The sequence below is a fragment of the Patagioenas fasciata genome, chromosome 5 (assembly GCF_037038585.1).
Source record: "Patagioenas fasciata isolate bPatFas1 chromosome 5, bPatFas1.hap1, whole genome shotgun sequence".
In the NCBI taxonomy this organism is placed as follows: domain Eukaryota; kingdom Metazoa; phylum Chordata; class Aves; order Columbiformes; family Columbidae; genus Patagioenas; species Patagioenas fasciata.
In genome coordinates, this window is record NC_092524.1 from 1,866,201 (window position 1) to 1,877,113 (window position 10,913).

The 10,913-nt window shown below is 62.5% G+C and overlaps 3 protein-coding genes across 6 annotated transcripts; all 3 read right to left on the reverse strand.

The window, feature by feature from the left end:
* Positions 1-90: 90 nt before the first annotated feature.
* Positions 91-4,970, reverse strand: ZP1 (zona pellucida glycoprotein 1). 2 transcript variants are annotated; one of them, XM_071808758.1, is made up of 12 exons: positions 3,993-4,970; positions 3,649-3,770; positions 2,259-3,561; positions 2,034-2,177; positions 1,761-1,945; positions 1,585-1,682; positions 1,259-1,386; positions 1,000-1,189; positions 775-925; positions 435-519; positions 227-342; positions 91-141 (listed from the first exon to the last, which is right to left on the reverse strand). In XM_071808758.1, exons 1-11 carry the CDS (start codon positions 4,150-4,152, stop codon positions 242-244), a joined length of 2,667 nt encoding a protein of 888 aa, XP_071664859.1. In that variant the 5' UTR covers positions 4,153-4,970; the 3' UTR covers positions 91-141; positions 227-241. The 2 variants fall into 2 exon arrangements, with proteins under 2 accessions (XP_071664859.1, XP_065695002.1); XM_065838930.2 differs by having other exon boundaries at positions 91-145.
* A 103-nt stretch (positions 4,971-5,073) lies between these two features.
* LOC136102117 (acyl-coenzyme A amino acid N-acyltransferase 2-like) lies at positions 5,074-8,440 on the reverse strand. Of its 3 annotated transcripts, none has more exons than XM_071808761.1 (4): positions 8,355-8,440; positions 6,761-7,230; positions 6,446-6,687; positions 5,074-5,777 (listed from the first exon to the last, which is right to left on the reverse strand). In XM_071808761.1, the coding sequence occupies exons 2-4, from the start codon at positions 7,221-7,223 to the stop codon at positions 5,190-5,192; spliced, it is 1,293 nt and encodes a 430-aa protein (XP_071664862.1). In that variant the 5' UTR covers positions 7,224-7,230; positions 8,355-8,440; the 3' UTR covers positions 5,074-5,189. The 3 variants fall into 3 exon arrangements, with proteins under 3 accessions (XP_071664862.1, XP_065695043.1, XP_071664861.1); XM_065838971.2 differs by lacking the exon at positions 8,355-8,440 and adding an exon at positions 8,075-8,175 and having other exon boundaries at positions 6,446-6,648; XM_071808760.1 differs by lacking the exon at positions 8,355-8,440 and adding an exon at positions 8,075-8,175.
* Positions 8,441-8,560: 120 nt separating this feature from the next.
* Positions 8,561-10,900, reverse strand: CCDC86 (coiled-coil domain containing 86). The gene is made up of 4 exons (XM_065839047.2): positions 10,487-10,900; positions 9,979-10,108; positions 9,319-9,393; positions 8,561-9,113 (listed from the first exon to the last, which is right to left on the reverse strand). Exons 1-4 carry the CDS (start codon positions 10,687-10,689, stop codon positions 8,994-8,996), a joined length of 528 nt encoding a protein of 175 aa, XP_065695119.1. The 5' UTR covers positions 10,690-10,900; the 3' UTR covers positions 8,561-8,993.
* Between the last annotated feature and the right edge of the window lie 13 nt (positions 10,901-10,913).

The following is a 10,913-nucleotide window of genomic DNA, read 5'->3' on the forward strand; positions in this document are numbered from 1 at the left end:
GGGGGGGTTGAGAAGAGCTCTGGGTGTCACCAGCTCTGGGATGGGGACAAGGGACTGTCCCCAAGGGACAAACCACCACCGCCGCCACCGTGTTATGAACTGATTTATTTTTCCAGCTTGCTGGGGCATGTCGAGTGGTGTCTGGCTGGAGGAAGAAGAGGAGGAAGAGTTGAGTTAGAGCTGGGATGAAGCGGGGGGACAGTTCAGGAGGGGAGGGGACACTCACCCCGTCCCTTTGGCCTCAGCCTCTCTGTGCCTTGGGGACCTTGGGGAAGATGATGTGTCCCTGTGAGGTGACGATGGCTTCAGCTGTCCTGTTGTCACCCAGAGAGCGGCGGGCTCCTGCGGAGGCACAGGGGGTTGGTGTGGGAAGCTGGGGGGTGACAGGCAGGGGGGTGACAGGCGGGGGGAGGTGACAGGCACCCCAGACTCACGTGAGGGCACTCCCAGCTGGCAGGAGGGCCGGCAGGGCTCGGGCTGGGCCAGGTGACACACCGAGGCACTGCAGGAGATGTACACCTGGGAACGGGGGGTGGGACTCAGCAGGGCTGGGGGACACCCCAAGAAGGGGCTCTGACCCCCCCCCCCCCCCCCCCCCAAAAAAGAAGAGCGGCGTCCTCATTGCAGTTGTGGAGTTGGGAGAGGAAGACGCTGCACCGGCACCCTTGAAAATGTGGTGGGACGGGGGCTTGGTGACACCGGGGGGCTCAGGGGACAACAGGGAACATCTGAAGCCCCTGCCCACCCCCTGGGACGATGCTGCAGGGCCCCCACCTCTCCCTCGAGCACGGCCATGGACGGTGGCTCCACGAAGGTGAAGGTGGAGATGACGAAGCGCTGGTAGTGACTGGGGAAGGGCAGCTGCGGCGTGGCCGGTCCCACTGGCACCAGCTGCGTCCTGTAGTTGTCACCCGTATAGGGACACCTGGGTGTGCAAGAAGGACCCTCGGTTGGTACAGTGATGCCCCCACACCCTCCTCCTGTCCCCCCACCACTCACCCGTCCACCAGGATGGGCCACTGGGGCTCGGCGGTGCCGGCAGCTCCGGGGGACGCCCAGCACTGGTGCAGAACCAGCACCAAGTTGGGGTCCGTCTTGTGCAGCAGCCGAACCTCCACGTAGACGGGGTCCCGCAGCACCCGCACCAGCGGGAAGTCGCCCTCGGCATGGTACGAGCTGTAGCTCTCGTCTGCGGGGAGGGTGCGGGGGTGAGCGGGACGCGGGGGGGACACGCTGTGGGGACATGGTGGGCGCTCACCTGTGGCGATGCGGAGCTGCAGCCCCAGCGGCCCCTGCATGGCCAGGGCGGTGACGGTGGGGGGAACGGCCACCTCCATGTGGAGCGGCAGCAGGTCGCTGGCGTTGTAGATGCAGCGAGCTTGGAGGCTGGGGGGGCAGAGCAGAACTGGGTGTCCCCCCTGGCATCTTCCAGCACCCCTCAGTGTCCCCAAGGAAGGGGAGACATGCCTGGGGGTACTGGTGGCAGCAAGTGGGGGTACAGGTCTGGGGGTGCTGCAGGTGGATGGGGAACAGGACGGGCTTTGCTGAGGGGGGGGTCCCAACTTTGCCCTCCCCTCCCCTTACATGTAGGTGCTGTCGCGGGTGATGGAGCCGCGGGGGGACCCCTGGACATCGATGGTGGAGATGAGCTGGTTCTCATAAACCAGCTGGTCCTCGATCACCTGGGGGACACATACACGAGGTGTCAGTGTCCCCAGAACGCTCTGAGCGGCTTTTTTGGGGGGGTGACACCCCCGTACCTGGACGGTGGTGCCGCACTGGGTGACGGCGAAGCGGAACATGACGAAGGCGTCGGTGACGCGCAGGGGCTGGCAGCCGGGCTCCGCGCTGGCCAGGCGCACGCTGTCCAGGTTGTAGGGCTGGGTGACGAGTCCCCGCGGCACCACCAGCACGAAGTGACCGTCCAGCAGGCACTGCACGGTGGCTTGTGACACAAGAGGGGTGACCCGTGAGCACCTGTCACCCCCCTGATGAAGACGGCGTGTCCCCAGGGACCCCCGCAAACCTCCTACCCGTGTTGCCGTAATAGCAGGGCGCCACGCGGTCCATGTCATCGTAGCAGCATCCTGCCTGCAGACACGGCTCCCGGCCCGGGGGGGCCACGCAGGCCATCCTCCCCGCCGTCACCTGGCACTGCTCCCGTGTCAGCTGCATCCCTGCGGTGGCACAGAGGGGACACTGTCACCCTGAGCATCCCCCTGCCAGAGTGTCCCCTCTGTCCCACTCCGTGTCCTTACCTGCCCCTGCAGAGGGGTAGAAGAGAGCCGTGGACTGCAGCAGCCTAGGCGGGGACTGAAGCCCAGGGTGCAGTAAGCCAGGCTGGGCTTGGGGCTGGAGTCCTGGACTCACTAAACCCGGCTGAGGCTGAGCCTGGAACCCAGGATGGACCAAACCTGGGCGGGACTGGAGTCCCGGGTGCATTAGGCTGGGTTGGGAATGGACCAGTCCAGTTTGGCTCTGCAGAGCTGAGTGGACTAAACCAGACTGGGGACTAAGGTGAGACAGCCCAGTTTGGCTCTGGAGCCCAGGGTGGAGGAGACCAGTTTGGGACTGGGTCTGAAGGCTGGGGCGAGTTAAACCCGGCTGGTTTTGGGGCTGAGCTCCTGGGCGTACAAACCCAGTTTGAGTCTGAGCACCAGCGTGTGTTAAGCCAGACTGGACACCAGGGTGCACCAAGCCATGCTGGTTGTGGGGCTGAACCGCTGGGCGAAGAAAACCTGGTTGGTTTTGAGCTCCAGGGCTCACAAATCCAGCCTGGTTTTGGATCTGAACCCCCGGGCGAAGAAAACCTGGTTGATTTTGAGCTCCAGGGTGCACAAGCCCAGGCTGGATTTGGTTTTGAACCCCTGGACGAAGGAGATGGTGGGTTTGAGCTCCGGGGTGCACCAAACCAGCCTGGTTTTGGGTCTGAACCCCGGGACGAAGAAGATTTTGTTGGTTTTGAGCTCCAGGGTGCACAAGTCCCAGCTGATTCTGGGTTTGAACCCCTGGGCGAAGAAAACCTGGTTGGTTTTGAGCTCCGGGGCTCACAAATCCCAGCTGATTTTGGGTCTGAACCCCTGGGCGAAGGAGGTTGTGTTGAGTTTGAGCTCCAGGGCGCACCACACCAGCCTGGTTTGGGTTTTGAAGCCCAGGCTGGGCTGGGAGCTGCATGCCCGGGCGTATGAAGCCCCCGTGGCGCTGGAGCCCTGGGCGAGCCTGGCTAGGCTGGGACTGAATCCCTGGGTGCAGTAGGACAGGCTGGGTCTGAGCTATGGGAAGTCCCCGCTCCGAGTGGCTTTGGGGAGAGATTTGGGGTCCCGGGTGGGCAAGGACAGACTGGGACACATGGTGCAGGAGGCCAGGCTGAGACAGGGGGACAAGGACGTTGGTCTGGGGCCGGCGGCCGGTGTCACCGCGGCCGGGCTGGTGCTCGGTGCGGGTGTTGACGATCTCGTCGTCCACCGTCTGCGGACAGGTCATGTTGACTTGGTAGGAGGCCACCAGGACCCCGCTGAGCAGCAGCTCCTCCAGCTGCACCCTCAGGACGTACCGGTCCTCCTGCAGTGGGACAGGAGGGGCTGTCACCCCCCAGCCTGCTGGCACCGGGAGGGGACAACGGGACAACGGGAGGGATGAGGACATCACCTTGACCAGTACGTGGCAGCCCTCGTAGCCAGAGGAGAAGATGACAGTGCCGTCCGTCCCAGCGTGGAGCCAGTGGAGGCAGATGGAGCAATTGGCCACGTCGAAGCGGGTCCCAAATTCGTCTGCGGGCACACGGTGGCAAGGTGAGGTGACACAACCGCGTGCCGCGATGCCCACACCCCCCCCCCCCCCCATGCCAAAAATCCCACCCAACCCATCAGGCTGAACCCATCAAGGGTGGGATCTTCCCCACCAGCACCCCACAGCACTCAGGTTTTGGGGTAACCCCAAAGGTTTTGGCACGTGTCACCCCAAAAGGAGCCCTGGGGGGGGCAGTTTCTCACCCAGGACCTTGAAGCGGACGGTGCGGCCGGGGGGGGGATGTGCCAGCAGCTGCATCCCCTGCTCCCCGCAGTCATAGCGGTAGCGCAGGAGTGAGACGGCGGCTCGGGGACCCGGGGGCAGCAGCAGCAGCAGCAGGAGGAGGGAGCAGCCCCGTCCCATGGTGGTGACAGTGACACCGGAGCTTGTCTGTGGCTCGGCGCTGGGGACAGGGATTTATAGGGCTGGGACGTGGCGGGGGGGGTCAGATGACCGGAGGCCGTGCCGGTACGGTGCCCGGCCAGGGCTCCGCGCTCCCCTGCCACCGGCGACCTCGGTGCCCCCGACCGCGCTGTCACCTCCCGTGGCCGTGCCGGGGTCACCAGGGAGGGACACGAAGCTGTTTGTCCCGCGGCGGGAGAGACTGCCCTGCAAACGGGGAACAGGGACCACACCGACCAGGACGGGGCTGCTGTGTGTCCCCCCACCTTGCCACGAGCCGGTGAGGACAGCGATGGCATCTGGGGACATCTGGAGCACAATGTCACGCCTCCGGTGAGGGTGATGGTCCCCAATTCCCGCCTTGGTGACTACACAACTTGCTGTGCCACCGGGAACACCGGGAACCCCTTTGTCCCCCGGGAGAAGGGACCTCAGTCCCCTGGGGTGGCTGCTTTGGGGGTTTCCTCTCCTGCCGTTTTCCAGAACTTTCCTTTCTGGGTTTTATCTTGATTACAGACTGAACTAAGTCACCTCCCACCCCGGTGCCGCTGTGATGGTCACGGCCACCTCCTGCCCCCACACGTGTCGACCGTGACCATGACCCTGTGCCACCCCCCCGTCCCAGCATTTTGGGGGGTTCAATCCTCCTGCCCCATGGGAGTCGCTGTCCTCGGCGTTTTGGGGGGGAAAACCCACCCTGATCCCACCATCTCTTGGTGCTGAACCTCGCTTTATAGCGTAAGGGTGCGCAGAGCTTGGGGTTTGGCTATAGCCCCCCCAAAATCTTAACAGCCTCATTAAACAGCGATATCATCTCCAGCGACACCCCAAACCCCCCCATACCTATAGATGTACCTATAGACACATTGGGGTCCTCCCACGTGCTGTCACCTGGTGTCCCCACCCTGTGGGCACAGGCAGCGCCGTAGGCAGGGTGCGTTTTATTGAGTGGGGTGACAAACGGGGTGACCCTGGCCCCTTTTACCCCCCCGCAGCCATCACAGCTTCACGGTGGTGGTGGGACCCAGGTGGAGCTCCAGGAACTGGATGATCTCCTGCCACGAATGCTCCTGAGCTTTGGCGTGGGCTTGGGCTTCACCCCCCCAAACCACCGGTTTGGGGGTGCCCCGAATGCTGGAGACGCTGCAGAGCGGGGAGCCGGGGGGTTCAATCAGGTGCCCGGCCCCGGGGTAGGAGAGGAGGCGGCAGCTCGCGGGTGACATCCGCGCCATGGCCAGCTGCGCAAAGAGCTTGCTGTTGAAGCCACGGTCAGCCTCCCCCACCACGAAAAGGACCTTCCCACTGATCTTCTCAGTGGGGATGGCCGAGGAGCTGTACATGGGGTCCTGGGGGTCCCCAAAAATGGCTGAGTTGTCCAAAGCCCCCATCTCAACGAAGACGATGCGTTCAACGAAGTAGGGGATGGAGGGGATGCGGAGGTCCCTGTAGAGCAGGGGGTTGCCGTGGAGGAAGGCCGTGCCGTTGATCCACACCGTGGCCACCACTTGCGGGAGGAAGGTGGCCATGGCCAGGGCCACCTCTGCGCCTTTGGAGACACCGATGACGCCCAGGCCGGGGCCTCGCACCTGTGGTGGGGGAGGAAATGGAGCCAACTGGCAGCAGCGCTCACCAGCACGTCACCGCGATGTCCCCAGGCATGAGGACAACCCACCGGCTGGGACGTCCGTGGTCACCAGGACATCCTTCTCACTGGGATGTCACCAAGACATCTTGCTTATCAGGATGTCCCTGGTCACCAGGACATCCCATTCACTGGGACATCCTTGGTCACCAGGACGTCCCAATGGCTGGGGCATCCCTGGTCACCAGGACATCCTTGGTCATCGGGACATTCTGCTCATTGGGATGTCCCCAATCACCAGGATATCCCATTCACCAGGACATCCTTGGTCACCAGGACGTCCAAACAGCTGGGACATCCCTGGTCACCAGGACATTCTGCTCATTGGGATGTCCCCAGTCACCAGGATATCCCACTCACTGGGATGTCCCTGCTCACCAGGACATCTTGCTCTCTGGGATGTCCCCAGGACATCTTACCAGGACATGCCCCATCACCAGGACATCCCACTCATCACAACATCACCAGGATGTGTTGCTCTCCAGGACATCCCTGGTCACTAGCATGTCCCACTCACTGGGATGTCCCCAGGACATCTTGCTTATCAGGATGTCCCTGGTCACCAGGATGTCCCCATAATGCTGGTACCCCCCGCTGTGCCACAGGGCTCACCTTGGGCTGCCGCAGAAGCAGCTCAGCCGCCTCCTCGAAATACTCCATGTCGAGCTGGGCCAGCGTGGGGGGCAGGTCCTCGTAGGCAAAGAAAGCCAGGGCCAGCACGGCGAAACCCCGGGTGGCCAACAGCCCCGCGCGGAACTCAATGAGGCCACCCGCACCCCCAAACAGGTCGATCACCCCCGGGAAGGGTCCTGGTCCTGCGGGAGAGACCGTCACTGCAGGGAGAAGAGGAGCCACTGGTGCCACCCCAGGGTGTCACCGCTGGGGACAAGGACAACCAACCCAGGGTACCCACACCCCGATGCTCACCGGGTGGCAAGAAGAGGGCCCCGCGGACACGTCCCTCCCGGATGGGCACCCGCTGCACGCCGGGACCCACGTACCACCGCTCGGCCTCGCAGGACGCCAGCGGCCGGTCCTGGGGACCAGTGACCAAGCAGAGGCCATCGAAGACCTCGAGGTGCAGCAGGAAGGGGCTGCCGACCACGTCGCGCTTGACCAGCCGTCGGAAAAGGGCGTCGGGCTGCAGGAACCAGAGCAGCCCCATGGGCCAGACGCCGGTGTAGCTGCCCCCCAGGGCGGGATGGCGGCCGGGGTCCACCTCGCCCGCCTCGTCGGCGCGGAAGAAAGCCCGAGATTGGAAGATGTCGCCCTGCTCATCCACCAGCCATGCCCGCAGGGTGACGAGCTGCGATGGGGACAGTCCCCGAACGTGCACCTGCACCGGCCGGTCGGCCAGCGAGGATTGCGGTGTCACCGTCACCTCCACCATGGCGCACCTGGGGATGGGGGCGGGTGTCACCACTTGGGCATCACCGTGGGGTGTCCCCCTTCCTCCCCAGGGACGCTGGGGACACGGCGAGCGCACCATGGGGTTGGCAGCTGGGTACTCAGTCACCTTTCGCATTGTGCGCTTTAATTCTGCTGTGTGTAATCATTTTTCAGTCTTTCACAAAAATCTGTTGTGTCTGTTTCTTATCACAACTACAAGAGTCTAAACGCTGTTTGTTCTACATTGACATGGCTGTCGTGTTTAGTTATTCTCATTATTACGTTTAGTTGATTTTTGCTTTAAATGCAAATTATCTTAAACACGGTTACAGATCGGATATCTATACCTCTTTGAGGATAATGTCTAAAAATATACGTTTATATGGCTGCTGTAGAAAAAGCCCAGCAAGGTAACTCATTGTAGACGCAATTCAGAAGCTCTGAATTTACAGCGGGTGAAACCAGCGAACGCTACTTTTGAAGCAGCAGCTCATAAAGGTAAATATTCCGTAAATTATTTAGTTAATAACCCACCCCTCCCTCCCTGCTCCCCCCCAAGGACACACAGCACCGCACCCCCCCAGCACCCCCCAAAACTTGACACCCCTTTTCCTTCTGTCCCCTCACCCCATCCTCCTCCTCTGCACCCCAGGGCTGCATCTGGGGAGGGATTTGGGGGTCAGGGCCCCCCAGTCCCACCCACCCCCATTTCAGCAGCCAGGCCGATCCCAGTAAAGCCCTGGCCCCAGTCCAGCACAGGAGGAGACACCTCGTTCCCCCACGTCCCCCCGAGTGTGAAAACAGCCCCCGGAGCCCCAACCCCACGGGGACGGGCCCCTCGCGCCCCCTTACCCAGCGAGGCGCAGGCTGGGTTGGGGCCGCGGCTCCGGGCGGGATGGGGGGGACAGGACTCTGCCCGCCCCACGCTGCTGTTATCGCCTCAGTAATCATTAATCCGGGGAGCGGCGAGGGCAGAGCCCTCCCGGCCCATGACCGGAATGCCTGCCCCCCCACGGCTCCACTGGGGCCCCCCATAGTTCCACCAGACCCCCCCACCCTGCCCAGGACACCCCTCAGCTGGGAACCCCCCAATTCTTGCCCAGTGGGTTATCAGGATGTTCCCTACCCTTACCCGCCATGGGCGCTGCTAATCCTGGGGCCACCAGCTTGTGTCCCCTCCACCAGGATGAAGCTCTGGGCCCAGGTATCAGCCTTGTTTGCCCCCCCCAAAGTGACACCCCTGTCCACCCCAGCCCACCCACTTGGCTCCCAGCCAGCTCAGACACAGCCCTCAGCAGGAATGCAGAAAAGGGCGTTTAGAAAACAAGAAAAACCAGGAAAACTTAGAAATCCATGTTGTTTTCTCCTCCTGAGTCCCTTCCAGCTGCACCCCCCCCAGAAACCCACCCTGCACTCCCAGAGAAGGTGACAAGAGGCATCAGGTGTCCCCTCCCCTTGTGACAGGGGGGTAACAGGCTCAGGGGACAAGGGGACCTGGGGCTCTGTGACGCCAGGATGGCTGAGGGAGCCCCAAAGTGGAGCCACCAGCCCCCCCAAGTCCTTGGAGGCGAGTCCAGCTCAGTTCCTTTTCATTTTTATGAAGAAAAAGCAGATTTGGGCGGGTGAAGCAGTTCCTCCAGCCCCCGGTTGTCACCCACACAGGGCAGGGGGGTCCAGCAGCCGGTTCCTGCCCCAATGTCCATCCAACACTGAGCATTGTCCCTGGGGAGTGGGGGGACTTGCCGAAGCCCATGGTGCCACGCTCCCTGTCTCAATCCGCGGCTGTTTTGCGCCGCACGGGCGTTTTCTGGAGCAGGGCCAGCGTGTCCCGCTTCTCCACGCGCCGCAGCTGCTTCTTCTTGGCCCGTTTGAGCTTCAGCGGGTTACGGATCTGCATGAGGAGGGGGAAAAAGGGATTTCAGGCACAGAAACTGCACCCTCGGCAGAGGAGTGAACCCCTGCTCTAGCTGGAACTCCCCAGTTGTCCCAGTGCTGCTCGACAGGGAGAGGAACTGGAGCAAACTGGAGCCCAGTTCTCAGCTCTGGAGGTCACCGTGGTGTCCCCAGCCATGAGCGGGGTGTCCCCAGGCACTCACCACTTGGACAATCTCCGCTTTCCGCTCGTTCTCCAGCCGCCGCTTCAGGTTTTCCTCCCGGCGACGCTTCTTCTCCTGCAAGAAACGGCACCAAAACGTTCCCTGCGGGTCCCTCTGGGCTCAAACCCAAGCCAGTGTTGCCCTGCGGCTGCGGCAGCACCAGCAACACCCGCCCAAGCGTTAAATCCACTGCACAAAGCCAAGGCAGCAGCTTTTGTTTCCCTGGCATGAGGTCTGAACTGCCCGAGCGAGTCGATTCCGAGTCGGTGACTCGCAGCACGTGAGCGTTGCAGCCGAGACTTGGCAGGAGGAATAAACCGTCCCGGCTGGGGTTTGTGCTCACCATGGTAACACCGTGGTGAAATTCTGATGCCTGTAGCTTTGTTTTTAGATATATTTATATCTCTACTGTATCATTTAATGACCTCAAGTTCTGCCAGGGGAGGTTGAGGTTGGATCTGGGGAACAATTTCTTCCCCAAAGGGCTGTGGGGCATTGGAACAGGCTGCCCAGGGCAGTGCTGGAGTCACCATCCCTGGAGGGTTGGACAGACGGACATGAGGTTCTCCGGACATGTGGCAGTACCAGGGGTGGGGGAATGGTTGGATTCCATGATCTTGGGGGTCATTCCAACCAACATGATTCTATGACTCCTCTTACCTCTCGCTCTCTCTGCTTCGCCTCCTGCAGCTGCCGTGCCAGGTCCTGGACCAGCTTCTTCTCCTGCCGCTCCTTCATCTTCCTCGCCCAAGAGGAGCGAAGAGCCTTGTCCTGGATCATGTGTGAGAACCTGGGCGGGCAGAGGGGTCGTGTCAGGGCAGAGCCCCCCACAAACCCCCCAGCTCACCCCTTCCACAAATCTATTAATAGCCCCAGACGCCCCTACATACCACCCACCAACACAGCCCAGCTCAACCCACACCCAAAACAGCCCCGTTACCCAAAACTGTCCCCCCACAGAGCCTCTCCCTCGAGACCAAGAACCCTCAAACAGACCTACCCCCAAAACAGATCCCCCCCCAGAGGCCTGGAGATCCCCCTAAACCTGGAGACCTCCCCACAGACTTGGAGACCCACCCCCCCATCAGCTTGAATACCCCCCGAATTCTGGAGACCCCCCTGGAACACTGGAAACCGCCCCCCGAACTCCGACACCCCCCGCTCCCACCTCTTCTTGCCCGGGTCCTTCCACACCCTCCCCGATTTGGGCCGCCCCCGCGGGATCGCAGGCACCGCCGCCGCCGCTTCCTTTCGATTCTTCGCAGCTTTGCGACGCCGCCGGGCCGAGGCTGGAGCTGGGGCCGGTACCGGTACCGGGGCCGCCCCGTTGGGTCCCTCGGACCCCGGGGCCACCCCGTTCTCCCCCTCCATTCTCCACGTGGTCTCTTTCCCGCGACGGCGCAGCGCGATGACATCACAGACACGCCATACCAACGCGACCTCCGCGCATGCTCAGAGCGGAAGCGCTGCCACTCCGAGCCCCTGACCGCCATTTTGGTATCGGGCAACACTTCCCTCCTTCCCGATGGCGCAGGGCGGGTGGCCACCATGTTTGTTCCGGGCAGAAGCCGCCATGCTTGTTCTGGGCAGACGCG